The following is a 20,995-nucleotide window of genomic DNA, read 5'->3' as shown; positions in this document are numbered from 1 at the left end:
ACTCAGAGTATCACAGACTGTACAGGTGTGAGCCAGCCTCAGCATCCCAGTAAGACGCCTGTCTCTTAGGAAAAAAAAGGCCACCCCAAATCCCAAAACAGTTTTATCATGATTAGGAGTGCCAGAATGACTGCATGAGTCTTTTATTCCTGTTTAAGTCAAGGCCAGAGAAAACCAACATTTGCCAAATTATTTTAAGCTTGGCCTCAAACATGGGGGGTGGGGGTGGGGGTGGGGGGTGGGATCCCTTACAGCATCACATGCCAGCATCCTGCACCTCCTCATGTCCTACCACTCAAATACATACTGCTTTATTATGCCTGTTGGATTCCTCTCCCTACTTTACAATATAAGCTAGGCACAGAACGGCTCTTTTGTGTCTTAATCACTGCATCCAAAACAGTACTGGGGATTCAATGTGTATTACTGATGAAAAATGTCAGGTGCCAACCACCCTCCCACTCTGTAACAACTGTGTTTGCTATTCTACACACAGCACTCACTTGGCTCCAAGGTTGCCTTTGATGATGGGGGCTGTGACCACGCTCTTGCCCTTCATTGGCTGGCTAATCACAGAGAGAGGAACTGTGATCCTCGTAGGCAGCTTCCCCTACAAAGGAGACAATTAGTTTTGTGGGATAGAAAAGATACAGCAAAACAGCTAGTGTCTACAGAGAAGAACACTACAGACACCTCCAACCCTCATTCCCCTAGGGGTCCCAGTATTCCTGCAAACAGAACCCAACCAACTCCAATAAATCAGCTTGTACACAAGTTATATATCACTTGTTCCACTACCTAAAGAGCAGCAACTGTCATGGGGGGCTCAAGCTTCCAGCTTGCCTTAAGGCTCGGGAGGGACTTTAGAGTTGGGGGAATGCGACGAGAAAGAGAGAGAGAGAGAGAGAGAGAGAGAGAGAGAGAGAGAGAGAGAGAGAGAGAGTGAGAGAGAGAGAGAGTGAGTGTGTGTGTATGTGTGTGTGTCTGTTGTCTCCCAGGCTGGCCGTCAATTCAGTCTTCCTGCCTCAGCTTCTCCAGTGCTAGGACTATAGGCATGCACCACACACTCAGCTAATAGCCTGGGACTTTTAAACAATACTGGCAACTCCATTTTGTGTTATGTGTGTAACTAGAAGCCTTTTGGGACAAGGGATGCAAGAGTATAGTTTCAATATGAAATGTCCCCCACTGGCTCATATACTGACTGCTGGTAAGACTAATCTGAAAGACTATAGACACTTTGAGGAAGGGGGAGGCCTAGCTGAAGGAAGTAGCCAGGAGTGTGATCCTGAAGGCTAGCTTGATCTCTCAGTTGCTGCTTCACTGGATGTTTCCTCGTGAGCTGAGAGGCCTCTGAGACACACTCCTACTACTATCATTCTCTGCCTCATCACTGGCCCACAATCAACAGAGGAAAAACCTGGGGCTGAAACCTCTATGACCATGACCTAAATTCATTTCCCTAAGTTGTTTATGATAGGACTTTGTCACAGCAATATAAAATCTGACAGAGTATAACTCTTAAAAATCATTTTTTTAGATTTACTCTGTATGTAAGTATTTTACCTGAATGTGTGTATGTGACGCATGTGCCTAATGCCAGTCAAAGTCACAAGAGGGCATTGAATCTATTTAGTTATAAATGGTTATGAACCATATGGGGATGCTGGGTCCTCTGGGTATAATTCTTCATATACTGCTGGATTTGAATGAACTCTTCTATCTATATTCATGAAGGATGGTGGTCTACAGCTTTTCTTTATTGTAATGTCTACATCTGGTTCTGGTGTGAGAATGATGCTAACTTCACAGACAAATTAAGTAATTCTACTACTTCTACAAAAAAAAAAAAAACAAACCCTTAGACTACTGTGATACTACTTCTTTCATAAGCATTTGGTAGAATCACCCATGGAAACTCTTGAATAGCTATATTTCTTATAAGAAGTATTAGCTCAATTTATGAGAAATAAGCCAACTGAAATGATCCATTTCTTCCTTACGTGACTTTTCATTTTGTATTTATTACAGAAACAAACAACTCTGTATCTGAATCACAAAGTGTATGTTCACCTGGCAGTCCCAGATCCTGAGCCACTTGGATTGGTGAATCCTATTTGTCTGGGTGTCCATAACACATGATATAGTTGTGGACACTCAGCAACTATATGGTGAGGAAGGACAGAGGACCTCTAGTGTTAAAAGAGAAAATGGACAGCACCCCAGTGGAATGCAGGTTTACCTGGGCAGGCAGCAGGACAATCTGATAAAAACAAGTCACATTTCTCCAGAGTTAAGGAAGGTTAGTTAGGGGACACTAATAACAAACTCGGCCAAGTGGGGGGAAAAAATCTAACTCCAAAGTTAATAAGGTCCAAGAGGAAAGAGTGACACAGAGAGAAGGTACACATGTGGGAGTGCAAAGGCCCAACACCCCAGGTGCCAGGAAAGACAGAGCCACTGTACACTTAGGTGCCTGTTTCTGAGGTTTGGCTAGTAATAAAGGTTAATATATTTTCATCCTTGCCTTAATAAGGCACACATACAAAACCTTGAAAGCATTAAAAAAAAATACTGATAAAAGTAATCAGAAAATACCAAATATAGGGTTAAGTGGGTAAGAGAGCAAACTGGGCTCGGTGACAATCCTAGAACTCAGGAAGCTAAGGTGGTCTGATCTACGTCAGTCAGGAACATACCAAAATCACTAAGAAAGAAAAAGAAACAAAACCAAACTTAAGGTAAGATCAAAGGAAAATATTTTTCCCTGCAGTAGTAGGGCTAAAAACCAAAGCCTTGAGCCCACTAGGCAACCACACTACCACTGAACCACATCCCCAGTTCCAAACTAGAAGAAAGTACTTCCTATGCACATAACAGTATGTAGCTGACAGTCTTTTTGGCAGCACAGTTAAGGGTGTCAAACTTTCGATATGTATCTCTTAAACACTTGTAGTAGACCACTGCTGTGCCCTAGCATCAGTAGAAACAGACCCCTCAGTGTACTACTAAATCACTAAAAAGGACATGGTCAACATCAGAGTACAACCTACAGTGACAACCGAGACATTCTTAACTACATGTATATACAGAGAATGTCAGGAAAAGGGCTGGAAGGATAAATACATTATTCTTTAGCCCTTATAAGAACAGAACATTAGAAGGTAAAGGAAATTTTGTACTTTACCCTATACTTGTAATATTTTTGTTTTGGGGGGTTGTTTGTTTTTTGGGGGATGGGAATGTCAAGACAGGGTTTTCTATGAATCTTTGGCTGTCCTAAAACTAATTCTGTAGACCAGGCTGGCCACTGTCTGCCCTCCACATGCTGGGATTAAAGGTGTGCGCCACCACAGCCTGATTCTTTCTAATCTTTATAGATGTATATATATGCTACACTTTTGTAAATTGAATTTCAAAAACAATAGCCTAAATCTGTAAGTCAAATGGAATGCTACAGATCGTTCTCAGTTGCCTCAGGGACAGGGGCTGAACCTAAACTACTTTCCCAGGGTGGCCTTAGCAATACAGTCCCCACACTTGATGGACTGAGACAGGAAGAGCAATGAATAAGGAGCAAGAGTCAAGACCAGCTTAGACACAGCAAATTCTAAGCCAGCCTGGGCTATAGAGCAGAACCCTGCTGTCCTGGCCCATTTTATACCAACTTATCACAAACTAAGCGTCATCTGAAGGAGAGAACCTCATCAGAGAAAAATGCCTCCAAAGAGCCAGCTATAAAACATTGTAAGACGCCAGGCAGTGATGGCGCACGCCTTTAATCCCAGCACTTAGGAGGCAGAGGCAGGTGGATTTCTGAGTTCAAGGCCAGCCTGGTCTACAGAGTTAGTTCCAGGACAGCCAGGGCTACACAGAAATACCCTGTCTCGAAGAAGAAGAAAAAAAAAGACAACAATGTATTGATGGAGAGGCTCCAGCCCATTTTGGGTGGTTCTATCCCTGTGCTGGTGGTACTCTGGGTCCTATAGAAAACAGGTTAAGCAAGCAGTAAGCAGCACCTCTCCATAGCCTCTAGGGTCCTGTTCTGTTTGAATTCCTGTCTCAACTTCCTTCAATTATGAATAGCAATGTGGAAGAGTAAGTCAAATAAAATAAACTCTGTCCTCCCCAAGTTGCTTTTGGTCATGGTGTTTCATCACAGCAACAGAACCCCTAACTAAGACACCTGTCTCCTCCCAGAAAATAGTTTGCTGAGCAAAGAGCTAAAATCTTTACCATCAACATTACTCACAGACTGGGATGTAGACACAACTGTAGTGTTAACAGGAACCTGTCGCACGGTGGGGGCTCCAGTCCCGATGCTGATGGGGGTGTTTGTTGCCCCAGAAGCCACAGCCACAGTCTTTGACACAGTGGCATTTATACTGGGTAAGGACACTGTTGAAGAGTGGACACTTCCAGACCCACCAGCAACAGAGGCTCCTTGCTTTGCATGTGCTGCAACAGTAATGGTCTGGCCTGCTTTAGGAGGCATCACACCCAGGCCCTGCACAATGCGGATGGTGGCAGCGGGTTTTGCTTCTGAAGAGGCCACTGTGTTCTTTCCCTTCTGATCTGCCACGCTCACACCAAGAGCTGGCATCAAGCGAAAAGCTGAATTCGAAGTTTCTGTTGGCTTGAGATCAGGAGTTACTTTGACCACGGTCGTACCTGCTGGAGCTGATGAAGGAACGTTGGCCGAAGGGGCCTTGGCAGGGCTGTCAGCGGCGTGGACGGGGTTGGAAGTGACATGCAAGGTAGCAGAGATGCCTTTGCCTGCAGTGCCACTCCCTGCCCCAAAGAGGTCCTGAGTCAGTTTGACTGTGGTAACCTGAGACTTGGCCAACGTGGCCATCATGTCTGGAGTGATTCTCAAAACCGTCTGGCCCTTGGCATCTGTGGTGATGGAAGAAGGTGGCAGGCGCAGTACATCCTTACCCTGGATACGGAAGTTTGTGGCTGTGAGTGGAATGCTGTTGCCTGTCTGGGGCTTCACACCAAGCTGCCCAGTGATCGACACCTAAATGGGAAAATGAAGTACAAAGAAGAGATTCACAGTTCTAAGCTGGTCATGTGCCAGGATTAGGCAAAGGCCTACTCATGGGCATATATTTCATGTATTTTTAACGTTTTATTTTGAAAAATGGTAAAGACAACAAAAGTAATAGACTATATACCCTTTACCCAGCTTCAAATATATTATTACTTTGTCAATCTTACCTGTCCTTTCCTGGCTTTAGGAAGCAATGGAAGAGACTGAATAGGAATTTTGGCATAGTTACCAATAGCAGCATGGGTAATGCATAAGGTTTAATAAAGCAGACATGCCCTCACAAAGGATGTTAAATCCAGGGCCGCCTCACCACTGAGCTATACCTACCAGCCCACCCCACAAGAACTGGGATATTTTAAAGTATATCAAGATACTTTACACACACACACACACACACACACACACACACACACACACACACAATTAGAGAGAGAAAAAGACACATACATATGTAACTTAGCAAAGGGTTTTTTTTTCCTTAAGCTAAAATCACTAATCACAATGCTGTCACTACACAGCAAGTACTATCAGCACACACATACCTGTCTGTCCTTCCCCATCTCCCCACCATCCTCTGGTATCTTAAATCCATCTATGTACAACAAGTCCATCTATTTTGAGCAACAGTGAGGTGTACCAGCTCCAAGAAGGGGTTCTGGAGTTACACTCCCTGGATTCATTACTTACCAGCTTCACAGTGCCCAGTAAGTAATAGCTTACCCCCTTGTTCTACTCAATGCCTTTTCTCAGTGTCCCTTCTACTGGATCACTGCTACAGAAAACAAGTACAAACAATACTAGCCATTCAAACAAACAAACAAAAAATCATCAAATATGATTGTTTCATGATCCACCTGCACACAACACTCCAATCCAAACTCTATGCTGTCTTCAGTAGCAAAATTTCTTTTTAAATTATTCTTTATTTATTTCTGATTCTTCATCTGCCATTCCCTTTAACAATCCATATCCTGGTCCTAGTCACATCTATTTAATGGCTACACACAGTGGTAAGTCTCATCAATACTTTGTACCATAGCCCACCCAGGTGCTGCCCAATCTGCAGGAATACATTAATTAATCTCTGTCTCCCATATTGTCCACACTCCAACTTCATCCCCTTGTAAATGATACGACTATACCTACTCATCCCATCCAGAACCCACAGGAACACTTCTTTAGATTCACATTCAAGCCACCAGCAAACCACACAAGCTACATTCACTTCTTACCACATCTGACAAATGCCTCCATACCTCTCGGGCCGCTCCAACTGATCTACATACTCTCCTTGGTTTTATTCTTATTCCCTCAAGTGCACTGTATCTAGTAGCTAGGGATTAACAACCAGATCCACAATCTGCCTGTGGCCTGCCATCACATTTAAGTCAGAATCAAAGCTCAGCATAATGCAAGCACTGTCAACCTTCCCACATGCACTGCTTGTGCACTAACTGTAACTACAATGACTTGGTGTGACACTCCTCCACAGTGTTTCTCTGATGTAAGACACTGATTTGCAGGTCTACACAGATAGTATTCTATCTCCAGGTCACCATTATGTGGCACAGCAGCTTCATTCATCCCCTTCAAATCTCACCTCCTCGGAGAAGCCATTTCCCATCATCACAGCTAAAATAACACACAACACTCAATCTTCCATCTTTACTCAAATCACCAGTGTTTATTATCTGATGCTGACCTAACTATTACCTCCCTCTCCTATGACATATGAGTTCCACAAAGGGGTTTAGTCTAACACATACCTAAATTCCCCAAAGACAACATGTAACTGTTGAATGCAATGTTGTTTTGTCATCATGTGACTCTATTTCTTCCTCTACAAAATGGTGTAATAACAATACCTAACCCACAGTGCCATGACTGACTGGCTAAAATCTACAAACCACACAGTGGGATGAAGTATACAAGACACACTGCTCTAGTATTAGATGTCAACTGGCTTCATAATTTTTTTTACCCTGAGACAGGATTTCTCTGTGTAGCCCTAACTGTCCTGGAAATCACTCTGCAAAACAGTCTGACCTCGAACTCAGAGATCCACCTGCCTCTGCCTCCCAAGTGCTGGAATTAAAGGCACATGCTACCACTGGCAGGTGGCTTCACAAGTGCAAAGATCATACTTGCATATTCACAGTAAAAGACAAAACAAATATATACTCCACCTTTACAAATGAAAACCTGAAAACCCTATAGTAAAGTATGCCATGGGAACTAACTGCATAAACCCAGGGAAACTGAAACATAAACCCAAACCTCAGCTACCCAATGTCGAAATACAAGGAACGAGAAGAACATAAAGGCTGCTCTGCCTTTGAAGGGTCAGGGTGGGGAACTCACCTGATGTATCTCCAAACCAGGAGTCAAAGATAACAAGTCCTTCTCCACAGGCACCCAAGCTATTCAGCGACATCCCACATCGTCAGTCATTTGCTTTAGCTTGAGGACACTGTTCAGTCAGGTTCACCTACCTGCTTGATGATGTTCTGTCCTGTGACATTCTGAATGACGGCTGTTGTGGAGGCACTTGGAGCAGAGTTCCCAGGAGAACTCATGGCTGTCTTGCTCACGGGGCTGACTGCAGCAGGAAGATTCGTCACTGTAAGCCCTGTCTGCCCAGGTCCAGGCCGTTGCACAGAGGCCGCTGGAGTCTGTCCCTTGACTGGAACTGTTGCCATAACTGCCTAGTTAAGGATGTGAAGTCAAGAGATCAATTAGACACCAAAATGCTTCCAGCCAAGCAAGCAGGGGCCCTACATGAATGGACATTTCATTTCCTATATTTGTACAATGTTTGCAATGTTTTACATTTAACATCCTATTTCATTTCCTTATACTGAAAACAAATGTGATTCTTCAGTTTTACATAGACAAAGACAGGACTCTGTCCTGAGTCACACAGGTATGACTACAGCATAGCTGGAACTTAGAAGCACAACCTTTGAAATCTCATTCCACTGTATAGAGCTTTGGTCTGAGAGTGAAGGTCCTGTTTCCAACATGTAACACAGAGCACCTAAAAGTCCTTTCCCAGCTTTCAACATTTTCCCTGAGGGTTTGAACATTAAATGAGTTATTTCAATGACCTTCATTGTCAACAGCAGCAATATGTGATTTCCAGGTCTTCTTCAAGCTCTGCCTGTTTTGATCCACTAGCCTACCTCTAGGTCCACACGGTCCTGTATCCCAATGACATGCAGCATCCATTTACCTGGGGTACTACTTTGGTTTGGGTAGCAGTGACTGGCACACGAATCTGTGGTCCTGCTGGCATCTGGGGTAGCGGCTGTGCTGGCCCTACTGACTGCTGGGAAACAGCAGGAAGGCTGGGCTGGGCTACCACCCGAACCTGGGGTAGTCCTGCTGAGCTGGAATGACTGACAACCCGAGCAGTAGCCTGAGAACTGGGTGGAGTCTGGATGGAAGTTGGGGAAAGCATGGTTCCTAGCTGTGGCATTGTTGGTGAGGACACCAGAAGAACACTGAGGAAGAAAATCAAGAAGAAAAAAAAAAACACAAAAACTCAGGATGTAAATACAAAAGACTTGAGGGAAAGAACAAGAGAAGAAACAGAGGTACTTACCCTGAACTAGACTTGGCTGGCTCAGAGACAGTGGTAGAGACACTTCTGTTCACCGCTGACACAGGTGGAGGAGAGATGGGGGTGGGCAATGCTGGCGTGGTGGGGGTTACGGGTGTAACTGGGGTAGCTGGCATGCTGGAGTCACTAAGGCTCAGCTGGCTTTGCTCAGAAGGACCACTAAGGCCCTTCACAGAGCCCTCCTTATTACTGGATTTCTAGACAAGAAAAAAAAAAATCTACCTCAGGCATCATGAGAGAAGGCTCCTGAGGCACTGAGTCAGGTGAAAGCCAAGTATCTATGCTGAGCTGCCTCATCACAAAATCTCTAAAGCAAATGCTCTTACGAGGTAACTTACCACCTTGGATGGTGGCTTGGGTTTTTGCTGAAGAGCTTTTCTGGCTTTAGCTGCTGCTGCTTGAGCTTGATGAATTCGTTCTATAAACAAGGATGTAATAAAGTTTAGGAAATCTGACTTTGGCACGCTAAATCAGAAGGGCTTTGTTAGAAACCAAGGCCTCTCTAAGCAGAAGCTGTAATACCACTCACTTCTCAGGAAACTGAGGCAGAAAACCAGTACAGTCAAAGCAAGCCTGCTTAGACTCTATCTCAAATCAAATCAAATCAAAACAAAACAAACAGTTGGTCGTGAGTTGCACAACTGTAAGCCCAGAACTGGGATGACAAAGGTAGATCCTCCCAAGTTCAAAGCCAGCTTGGCACATATAACAAGTTCCACACATAGCCATAGTTGGCTAAACAGCACGATTCTTTCTCAAAAACAAAGTAAGATAAGCCAGGCCTTGTTGGTGGATTGGATTCTTACTCCATAACCCTATCCTAACTAAATGCCAACAGAGTAACAGATATGGAACTGAAAGGCAGATGTCCCCCATCTAGTTAGCATACTGAAGGCCTCACATACCAAACTCTTCCTCACTCCGGTCACGATGCAGATAGATCCACAGCTTCCGACCAATGTCATATTTCACACAAGGGTCTTTCTCATAATGCAATCGATCTAGTGCACCACTCACTACTGTGTTCACCTAAGAACAGAGCAAAAGGAGGTATGGAACAACTCCAACCAGTAGCTGTAAAAGTCAGAGAGCACACTGGATCTCAACCTAGCTGTCCTACCACTGGCTCATCCATCACTTTGGAAAGAATGGTGTACAGCTAGGATACTACCTGACCTTCACTGTAAGGATCCTGTGAACTAATTAACTGTAGAACCTTTCCTTTATTACAGAATAAGGAGGGCTAGAGAGATGACCCAGCAGTTAAAGAGTAATTGCTGCTCTTCCAGAGGACCAGTGCTTGGTTCCCAAGACCCATATCATATGGCTCAACCCCTGATAACTCCACCTCCAGGAGATCCCATGCCTTCTTCTGGGTTCCATGGGTACCTACACTCGTATAGAATACATTAATATATAGGTACACATACACACAAAAATTTAAAAAAATGAATCTTAAAAAAAAAAAAAGTTGTGAATTACCATGTGGATACTGGGAATCAAACCTAGGTTTTCTGAAAGAACAGTGTTCTTAGCCACTGAGCCATTTCTCTACCCACCTGGTTGTAGTATTTTGAATGGGCTTATTATTCTTATTGTGTACATGATGTGAGTACAGGCATACAATTGCCATAGTGCATGTGTGAAGGTCAGAAGGTCACAGGTGGTTCTCACTATTACTATACTGGATGTTTCTGTGTGTCAACTTGACATAAGCTAGACTCATCAGAGAGGAAGGAGCCTCACTTGAGAAAATGCTTCCATGAGATCCATCTATAAGGCATTTTCTCAATTAGTGATCAACAGGGGAGGGCTCAGCCCATTGTGGGTGGTGCCATCCGTGGGCTGGTAGTCCTGGGTTCTGTTAGAAAGCAGGTTGAGCAAGCCAGGGGAAACAAGCCAGTAAAAGCACCCCTCCATTGCTTCTGCATCCAGCCTGCTTGAGCTCCTGTCCTGACTCTTTGGTGATGAACAACGATATGAAAGTGCAAGTTGAATAAACCCTTTTCTCCCCAACTTGATGATTCATCACAGCAATAGAACCCGACTAAGACAATCACCATCTACCTTGTTTCAGAGGCAGAATCTCTTGCTGTTTCTCTCTCATTGTGTATTCCAGGCTAGCTAGACCATACATTCTAGGCAATTCTCCTGAAGTATTGGGATTAAAGATTGGCCACCTCATCCAGCTTCACATGTAGACTCTAGGTACTGAACTTAGGTCAATCAGGCATGCCCAGCAAGTGCCTTTATCCACTGAACATTCAGGAGTCTATGCTGTCCAGGCTTCAAGTTCAAAATCCTCCTGCTTCAGCCTCCCAAGGTAGTTGGTATTATAGGTACTGCCATCATGCCTAGCTAGTTTTTATTCATTTGACTGGGGGCCCAGGGGGTAGGGTGGGATGGGATGGAGGTGCTTCAAGACAAAGTTTCTCTGTGTCCTGGCCTCAAACTTAAACCTGCCTTTGCCTCCCAGGTGCTGGGACTAAAGACATGCACCACCATGCCCAACTTACTCATTCTTTTTTTTTTGTTTTAAGATTTTATGGAGCTGGGCGGTGGTGGCACACGCCTTTAATCCTAGCACTTGGGAGGCAGAGGCAGGCGGACTTCTGAGTTCGAGGCTAGCCTGGTCTACATAGTGAGTTCCAGGACAGCCAGGGCTACACAGAGAAACCGTCTCAAAAAACCAAAAAAAAAAAAAAAAAAAAAAGATTTTATGGTAGGGAAACACATACAGCTCACTGGTAAAGCATGTTCCTGATGTGTACAAAACCCTGGGTTCAACAAACACTAGTAAAAGATAAAAAGGTGTAACTTAGATTTCCTAATAGTTTTTCTCAAATACATTCTGAAATAAAGCCAAGAAAAGCTATTTCTCTAACTTACCTGAGTGCTGGTGACATCTGGAGCAAGAAACTGAGAGTCCTTGAGCAGTTCACAGATCTCTGCCCGAGTGCCTTCTCCATTAGGCAGCCGAGCTGCAGCATCCCGAACTGACAGCAGAAAATGCAAAATCCAGGAGTCAAGCAAAGCTTCCAATGAATTACAACATCTCCTGACCTGTTCTGGTGGGGTTGAGCTCCCTAGGATTATGGTTCCTGAGCCTCACCTGACTGGTCAGGGGCACACTGCCCTCTACTGGCCATCAACACTGCACTGCACCTTCCTACACGTTTAACACACCTATGGCAAAAAAATAGGTCCATGGATACAGTAGAATTGAATAGAGTGGTTCTCATCCCCAAACAGAACATCACACTCCCTTCTCCCAGGCTCAGGGAATGTCACAGAAGAGAGGGTGAGAAGATTTTAAGAGACCAAAGTTAAGGAGAACTGACAGGAAACAGTACCTTTCAGATGTGAGAGGGAGTTGTTCTCCTAACTAGCAAAAGCTGTGATCACTACACAAGACCTGCACAAGATCTATCTAGTCACTATTCCAGCATGGATGGGAGGGATTTGAAAGGTTCCATTTCTAGTTACAAAGCTCCAGGAGTCATGACAGCAAGCTGGAGATAACGTCAGTTTTGTTCTGGGGAGGATAGATCACCCATGCTACCGTGGACAGTCCTATACCCACACCACACCCAGATGCATGCAAATGACACTAACTGGACTTAGTGGGATACACACAAACATATATAATATCCATTTTTAGTGAAAAAGCTGGGAGGGTGTCTGGAAGGAGGGACCAGGGAGATGGTGGAGGAGGGAGTAAAGGGTGGATTAGACCAAAATATGCTTTCATGTTTATAGGGAAGATGAAAGATGACCCAGTAGCTCTATAAAACTTGGTAAGAAAAATAAATTAGTACTTCTTTCAATTATCAACAAACATAAACCACATACTGCTATTACTGTGCTGTTACAATAGAAATCAAATACTTTTCATGTTACAAGTGTAACATACAAAATCACTTACACTGACCCCCATTGGAAGTTACAGAAATTAGAACTACTGGGTCTTATCATTCAGTTTTATAACAGAAGCATAGTTTTGCATTTAAATGTTTTAACAACTTAATAATTACTGAAACATGATTGGACATTCTGTAACTCTAAGCATTTTTAAGAATTTAAATGCAAGGGTCTGGAGAGCTGGCTTAGCAATTAAGAGCACTGATTGTTCTTCCAGAGGTCCCGAGTTTAATTCCCAGTAACCACATGGTGGCTCACAACCAGGTGTAATGGTACAGCTACAGTGTACTCGTATATGTAAAATAAATAAATAATTCTTTACAAAAAAAATTTAATTAAGGCGGGCTGTGGTGGTGTACACCTTTAATCCTAGCACTCAGGAGGTAGATACAGGTAGATCTCTGAGTTAAAGAACAGTTCTAGGACAGCCAAGGCCACACAGAGAAACCCTATTTGAGGAGGGGGTTTAAATGCATAATTCTAAAATGTAACTGTCACTCTTTTTTTAAATATGTATGTATGTGGTACACTGTAGCTGTCTTCAGACACATACGAAGAGGGCATCAGAACCCATACAGATGGTTGTGAGCTACCATGTGGTTACTGGGAACTGAACTCAGGACCTCTGGAAGAGCAGTCAGTGCTCTTAACCACTGAGCCATCCCTCCAGCCCTCAAATGCGTAATTCTAATTCTGGGAAGGAGTCCATAGGTCTCACTACCAAAGGGACTCATGATACAAAGAATTCCTTGTTCTTTCATTTTCTGAGACAATGTCATTGTGTGGCTTCAAATTCAGGGCATAGCCTAGGCAGCCCTCAAATTTGCAACAGTCTTCTAGCCTCAGCATCCTAAGAACTGGGGTCACAGTATTATGTCATTGCTCTCAGGAAAAAACATCCTTTGAGAAAGCAAAATCCTATACTTGATTTAACTACTAGCTTGTGAGCAGTTCACCAAAATGAAGATGACTCCAGAAAGAAGCAGTGACTCTTGGCATCAACTACCAGGGTAAACCCCACCCTGTCACCTCTCAGCTTTGAAAACTTCTCAGACTGATCTTCTAGCCGTTCAATGGATGGAGTGAGCAAGGGGTTGGGGTTTTGTACAGGAAGCATCAATTTAGTGTGAGGAAAGCTTGTGGAACAAGAAAGCCCTAGTAATAAATACATGCCACATACCAAGAGACAGAATGGTGACATACGCAGGCCGGTCAGAGCGCAGCAGTGAATGCTCACGAGCCTTGTTGAGGGAGGTCTCCTTGTCAAACACGCCCTTCACTGGCCCCACCACAGACTCAAAGCCATGCATGCGAAAGGTGAATGCCTTGTGGGGTTGGCTATACCTGTAACGCTCCTACCATAAAAAAGAGAAAGGTAAAAAATTGCTACCTCAGAATTAGTGGAGTTCTCCCTAGAACTCCTTCAGGTGGCTCAAATGAGATGTCAATACAAGGAAGAAACAAGCAACCCCACAAAGAACCCAACCACAGTGGGAAAGACAGTCCTCACAGACGGTCACCCGAGAAATGGCAAGGAAGTAAAATATATTTTGCTACCTGGAAAAAAAAACAGTCAAAAGTTTTCTTTCCCTTTCACCAAACTATTTCTACCCCAACAAACAGACTCCACCAGCGAACTATCTGGGCTGATGAACACCCAAGGAGCTGAGATCAAGGAAAGCCAGGCTCAGTGCTTCTGTATTCACAACTTCTAAGGAGATCTTACCTGCTCTTGAAACACCCGTTTCTCTTCTCCTGTGCTAGGCCGAACCACATAGTCAGTTCTTCTGGAACATAAAGAATTTTGTATCATCTCTGAGAGCAAGAAGGACCATTAGCTCTTTCTCGGCACCTAGAACAATTCCCTTGGCAGTGTGGTAGAATGTTCTATAATAATACTCAACTCCTGCTCAGTCTAATCTCCAGCTCTTACCATAGAAGCCCTACTGATTTCCCACATTACTCCATTCTTAGGATCCTCAAGTGTTTGGAATAAACAGAAAAAGTGTGACATCTTCACCTGCCGTTTTCAGTACTCAATAACAAAATTTACTCTTGGGGGAACAAAGCACTTCAAGTCTTGAGTGGGTTTTCTGCCTTCAAAAGAAACCAGAATTTGAGTTCTAAGCTCCCATTATATGAGTGGATATGTGTGTGTATGTGTGTGTGTGTGTGTGTGTGTGTGTGTGTGTGTGTGAGAGAGAGAGAGAGAGAGAGAGAGAGAGAGAGAGAGAGAGAGAGAGAGAGTGTGTGTGTGTGTGTGTGTGTGTACACATGGGTTACACTAAGTAAGGCTGGGCCCCTGCACTGTAGTATGACCAGGTAGGAATCGAGAAAATGAGATGACATTAGAATGAAGAACACAGTACTACAAGTTAAGAACATGAACTTCATGGACTTCTTTAGAGGCAGACCACCTATCTTAAGAGAGCACAGCAGTCAGGAGCCACTCTTACTGACAGGACATGTGCCCTCCTCAAGCATGTTAAGGAGTATGAGTCAGTGGACTTCTGTCTTAGGTCCCTTACAGCTCTAACACACGGATGTCAGCAGATCCAGAGTAATAAAGTTATGACATGGCTTCACAGGAAAGCACCCACCACAAGAACAATATACTCACACTCGAGGGACAGGTGTCATGGCATCAGAGCTGTCTTCATTTTCCTGCTGAAGAAAGGGAAAACATTACCAGGTAAATGGGCTAGAGAATTTTCACTAACTTAAGGGCTCTAAAACCCCAAGTCATGATAAAGTAAGAGGCGTACCTTACAGAAGGCCTGGTCTTTGGTTTCTAACCACAGGTGGAAGAGAGCAGCTAATTCTTTTTCATTATCTTGAGATTGACCTATGGAGTGAAGATGGGGCACACACAAAAAGTAAGAAATGTAAAGGATTACTCAGAATCCTGCCTTCTCTTCACCAGCTCTACCTATGCCAGAAAGAACCCATCAGAACCTTCCCTGGCCCTTCCTACATGCTCATGCCTCTCCTCACTGCCTGGATAAGCTCCAGGATGTCACTTTTTCAGATCTTTCATTCAACAAGTATTTATAGAATAGCCACTGTGCAGCAGGCATGTGCATCAAGCTGGGACCGTGAAATGAATTCACTTTCTGTCCTCAGAGAGGTCACATCAAGTGAATAATGAGGTCATATAAGTAGAACCAATTCTAGAAGAGGTAATGCTATAACTGATGCTATAAAGTTTACACCAGGGAAGGAGAAAATCCACTCTTCACACTGGCGAACCAGTAAAAAGACCAGAGGCAAAAAGCAGGCTAAGTCTGTAACCTGCCTAGAAGAAACTACTTCCTCTGTGACCTCTTACTCAGACTCCTACCGGGGTACCTGGGATGGTACTTACATACCTTGCACAGGCTAGAAGCACCATGGGATCAGGACCACACAGGCAGGCTATGTTAGAAAGGCCAGTTCTGCCCTCAACACAAAATCAAAAACTACCTCAGTGATCTGCACTCTGGCCTTTGTGTACACCCAACCATCAGGCACTGGGTAAGCGCCAGACAAACAAGTGATGGGCAAGCTGAGGACACCACAGTGAGCACAAGATGAAGAGCCAACACAGCCATGGCCACGGGCCCTCACAGGTCACATATGTTCACACACACCGTCTCCCTGCTCTCCTCACTTGGAGCAGACGTGAACCCACTGCTGTGGAGCCAGTCTCCTTTCCCCCTACTGTGACAAGAGATGCAGCGCCTCCTCAGAAACACTATGACACATTTCCCTGCTTGCCTGGATCTCCAACTACTCTTCTCTGTGACAATCTTCCCATCACCAATTTCTCTCATTCAAAAAAAAAAAATGGAGAGGAGGGGAAAAACAAAACAAAACAAACCTCTCAGAGGTCTGGACTACTTACTAAGCAATTTCCACTGCTGGGTTTTCTCTTTGAATTCAACAAATGGAGAGAAACTGGAAGGAACTGCTGTAAGAAATAGATCACATCAACAAACACAACCCTAACCCTAACACAGACACAAGCCCTAAGCTCTGGGAGAGCTTCTGAGTTGGTTTTGTTGTTGATATTTATTTATTTATTTATTTGTGTCAGGAAAGACACCTAGGAAGTGTCTGACACAAATGCATTATTGGACAAATTTAGTGCAAGAATTCTTTAGACAAAAGAGAGAAAACATAGCTGGGCAGTGGTGGCACACGCCTTTAATCCCAGCACTTGGGAGGCAGAGGCAGGCGGATTTCTGAGTTCGAGGCCAGCCTGGTCTACAGAGTGAGTTCCAGGATAGCTAGGACTATACAGAGAAACCCTGTCTCAAAACAACAACAACACCCGCCCCCCCCCCAACAAGAGGAAAAACATGATAAAATTTCGCAGAGAAGACCCTACCTCGGCTTTCTCCAGCAAGATACTGCAGAGCAGGCAACACCAACTCAGCCCAGTTGGGGGCAGCAGAGAACCAGCTGTTGAGGGAGCTGGCTGGAGAAGACTGCCAGTCCAAAACTCGATCCTCCAGCTGAGGGAAAGGAAAAGATGGACCACAATTAAGTTTCTCTTTATATCAGCAATTCCAAGGTGTCAGAGCAGGGCATGTATATCCAGTTTGCCAAATTCCTAAATTAGCTGCAATGCTGTACGAGGAACAAGCTGAGTTCTACTTCCCACAAGTGCTGTTTGTTTTGTCAAGTTAACACAAGTTGAATCATCTGGAAAGAAAGCCTTTCTTGAGGAACTGCCTCCACCTGATTTTTGTGGACAAGTGTGTGAGGCATTTTCTTAATTAATAACTGCTATGGGAGGTCCCAGCCCACCATGTGTACTGCTGCCCCCAGGCAAATGGTCCTGGGTGATCTAGAGAACAAGATGAGCTGTCCACAGAGAGGAAGCCAGTAAGCAGCACTCCTCCAGGTTCCTACCTGGATGTCCCTTAAGGATGGACATGAAATAAACCCTTTCCTCCCCAAGTTGCTTTGTCTATGATCTTTATCACAGCAACAGAAAGTAAGCAGAGCCAGAAGCTGGAGACCACGCAAGAGCATGGAAACTGCAAAACTTTAACAGCATCTCTAAAACTCTTACCATAGGAAGGCTAGCCTGACTCTCCAGCAGCAAGATCTCTAACAGAAGAGAGAAAAAACTGGAAGATATTTCATTGATTCCAAGGCAAGGCTTGATGTCTTCCAGGGGTCTAACAAGGAAGGAAGAAAATGTAAGCACTTGATGTCTGGGCCCCACACGGTAGAAGGGGAGAGCCAATTCCTCCAAGCTGTCTTCTGACTTCCACATATATAACAAATACACAAATACACACATACACACACACACACACACACACGTTACAAAGTTTTGGTTTTTTAATGTAGGAACAATCAAAATGACAAAGAACACATGCCAGATGGATCCAGGCTGCCTGGCCTCCTTGTAAGCACATGAGCTCAGGAACTTAAGAAAAGAACATGGTACATGTTCCCAGCAAGACCTCAAAGCTCAGCACATACAGTCAACTCACGTAAGTCACACAAGACTGGCTCAGCCCATGCTTAACTCCCTCCCCACCAACCCCCAGGGCAGCCCATTATATCTGCCTCACTCACTCTTCCTTGATAGATGATATTGCCAGGGGAGAGGGGGCCTGTGAGAGAGTTGGGACCCCTTCAGTATTGCTTAGGGGCTCAGCCAGATCCTCTGTCTCCAACTTAATCAACTTTATTTTCTTCTTTTTCTTCTCCTCCTTTTCCTTCACCTTCTTTTTAAGAACAGCCAAATCATACAAGGCTGGGAACAGGGAAAAGCCAAACACATACAAGTCATAAAATTGCAACATGAAGTGAGAGGTTTTAGCTGCATACCCTTCCCCAAGGCCTGTCTCAAGACTCAGTAGTAAGACACTTAGTTTTTTTGAAATCCAAATTCAGTGTGTGACCGCTAATTTAACATCTAATAATGTGCTGTGCTGATTTGATTTCATTTTATTCAAGTGTCCATATGTATGATACATGTGCATCTATATGCATATTCATGTGTAGGTGTGTGTGTGTGTGTGCATGTGGAGCCAGATATTGACAGAGCATCTTTCTCAATCAGTCTCCGCTGAGGCATGCTCTCTCTAGCTAGTCTACTTGCTGAAGAGGCCCTATCTTGGCCTCCAGGGCACAGAGCACTGGGATTAGAGGGGGCTGTGACACCCAGCTTTTACATGGGTGCTGAGAATACAAACTCAGATTTTCATCCTTGCACAGCAAGGACTGTATCCATTGAGCCCTCTCTCCCAGGCCCTGCTGTGTTAATTTTAAATTTAGAGGGCAATTACAAAACAAAGGTGGTCGGCATAAAGGCTAGGGTTCCATTTATTTTTGTCACATACAGACAATATGTCATACAATTTAACATCAGAAGTCAGGTATCTAAGAGGGGACCAGGACCCATAGACTTTTACCTGCTAAAGAGCCCTTCCTGCCGGCATTTACTCGAGTCATGATGTCACTGAGGGTCAGGTCCCCTGTCAAAAGGTCTGGGTGATCCTAGATATGACATCAAAGATCTGGTTATAAAGATCTAAAAAAGAACCCAAAATTGATGGTGACTGTGCCAATGTACTAATAAATATAGAATGCCAGGGACACATGAGGGAATCATGTTAAATTAAAATATACAAAAATATCAACTACTTACTGCTCTTCACAGTGGTGAACCCTGGCTCCCCTGTCTGCTGTAGGGTAGCTGCGGTTCACACAGCTCCTCCACATTCTTATTTCGCACTCTCATACCATAGTCTTACTACTACTATAGCTTACAAGTCTGAAAATAGGATTGCGAGGATGTAGGTTTGCTTGATTACCACTGTAAGCAGAGAAGACAGAACTCAATTTCCCTCCCTGCTCTTCCTATGTCACCTCTCTCAGATGTCTGTCCTCTGCACTGTGTTTCTCCACCTTGATGTACCGTCATATGGAAATGATAATGGAGGCCACACAAAATGGAAGAGCACGAAGTTTGATTCTTGGCTCTGCCACTTACGGCTGCAGCACCAAGGATAAACTCAGCCTCTGGGAAGGGGAGGGCAGGTCACGATTCTCACATACCAGTGTCACCACAAGACTGAAGGAAGCACATACTGTCAACCGTGCCCTGTAAAGCCAAAGCACTAGACTGGCTCCTCATACCTCTGACGCTAAGTAGCCTTTCTTATTGCTCCTGTCTTTGACAGTGATAAAAACAAAAAAGTACAACCCAGGTAGTAACTAACACTGTCTCAGGACAACTCAGAGGCATTGCACTGAAAATTACAAATGGCCACTCCCACCACAATCTTACTGGTTGATGTTTCCGCTTCTCATGGTGCTTCTTTAACATTAACTTCAGGTCACTGTCCCCCAGTTCTATTTTATCTGAAAGTAAAGGAACCAAACCACATGGACCAGGTCATTCACTATGATAAAGCTCTAACTTAAATCTGCCTAGTCACTCAGATATTCAAAAGCACAGTAGGCCTCTGGTCCCACTGTGCTACTTCTGACTCTGCATACTGTAAGCAGCACAAGTCTTCCTAATGTCCCAGGATCAGCATAACAGCATTCTTTAAATACACGAACCAATAAATGGTTTCAGTTACTTAGCAGACTCGTAAGCACACCCAAGAGGCTAGGCATTCTCCTTTGGTTCCTATTCCAAACCCAAGTTATTTTTACAGCCCCCTGAGTTGCTATGGGTCTGGCTATACATTCTACTGCTAGTTCAAGCATGGTTATGCTTTCTTTAACCAAAAATAGCAACTGATCAGTTTCTGAGAATGATTTCAAGACAAAGGAAAGCAGGGATGCCAGCACAGTACATCTCCCTCTTCTAAGTAGCACTGCTGTTTGGTGTCAAGGAAGAACACAGTCCCTACCTCCCTAAGGAGCTCTCGCTTTTCTACACCATGGTGTCTTGGAACTGCAGTACAATCAGCTCAGTTCTCACCTGCAGTTTTCATATCCGTGGTGGAAAGCGTGGGCACCACCCTCAGGGGCACCGCAGGACTAGGAGAACGTGCTGGAGAGCTTGGAAGCCATGAGCTGAGATCTTCAAAAGAAAATTTTTCTTGTAAATCCAACGTGGCTGTGGACTCCAATAGGGGAGATTGGGTAAGTGGCCATTTGGGTTCAACAGGGCTAAGCCAACAACATGGAGGCCAGGGTTCCACATTCCTTTCTGACCCTTCCCCAGATGAGCTGGAGCACACATTTAAACGGCTCTTCCAGGAGAGAGACTTCAACAGAGTGATGGGGTCGCATTGCAGCAGGCCAACAGTCACTACTACTCTCCTGTAAGGGGAAAAGCAGTTCTCTCAAGTGGCACAATGGGACCAGAGGCCTACTGTGCCAAGAACCTGTACTACAGGGATCTGCCCTAGATGTTCTGTCTAACCTCAGTGCCACAT

General features: G+C 44.3%; 1 protein-coding gene across 8 annotated transcripts in view; it reads right to left on the bottom strand.

The window, feature by feature from the left end:
- The window catches only part of Nfrkb (nuclear factor related to kappaB binding protein), a 32,713-nt gene that overhangs the window by 1,938 nt on the left and 9,780 nt on the right, over positions 1–20,995 (bottom strand). The window contains exons 6-24 of one of the 8 annotated variants that reach the window (XM_028776187.1): positions 20,536–20,879; positions 19,891–19,964; positions 19,013–19,097; positions 18,171–18,351; positions 17,656–17,764; positions 16,966–17,092; positions 16,480–16,545; positions 15,362–15,441; positions 15,217–15,260; positions 14,323–14,383; positions 13,777–13,951; positions 11,565–11,671; positions 9,581–9,704; positions 9,014–9,093; positions 8,658–8,872; positions 8,286–8,556; positions 7,546–7,758; positions 4,253–5,020; positions 504–610 (exon numbers count right to left, since the gene is read on the bottom strand). In XM_028776187.1, coding sequence (XP_028632020.1) covers positions 504–610; positions 4,253–5,020; positions 7,546–7,758; positions 8,286–8,556; positions 8,658–8,872; positions 9,014–9,093; positions 9,581–9,704; positions 11,565–11,671; positions 13,777–13,951; positions 14,323–14,383; positions 15,217–15,260; positions 15,362–15,441; positions 16,480–16,545; positions 16,966–17,092; positions 17,656–17,764; positions 18,171–18,351; positions 19,013–19,097; positions 19,891–19,964; positions 20,536–20,548 — 2,900 coding nt within the window. In that variant the 5' untranslated portion in view covers positions 20,549–20,879. Of the gene's footprint in view, positions 1–503; positions 611–4,252; positions 5,021–7,545; positions 7,759–8,285; positions 8,557–8,657; positions 8,873–9,013; positions 9,094–9,580; positions 9,705–11,564; positions 11,672–13,776; positions 13,952–14,322; positions 14,384–15,216; positions 15,264–15,361; positions 15,442–16,479; positions 16,546–16,965; positions 17,093–17,655; positions 17,765–18,170; positions 18,352–19,012; positions 19,098–19,890; positions 19,965–20,535; positions 20,880–20,995 lie in introns of all 8 variants that reach the window. The other 7 variants (XM_028776186.1, XM_028776180.1, XM_028776183.1 and 4 more) reach the window with 7 other exon arrangements.

This window comes from Grammomys surdaster, unplaced genomic scaffold, assembly GCF_004785775.1.
Source record: "Grammomys surdaster isolate TR1022 unplaced genomic scaffold, NIH_TR_1.0 266, whole genome shotgun sequence".
NCBI classification, from domain to species: Eukaryota; Metazoa; Chordata; class Mammalia; order Rodentia; family Muridae; genus Grammomys; species Grammomys surdaster.
This window is presented reverse-complemented; position numbering and strand designations above follow the sequence as displayed.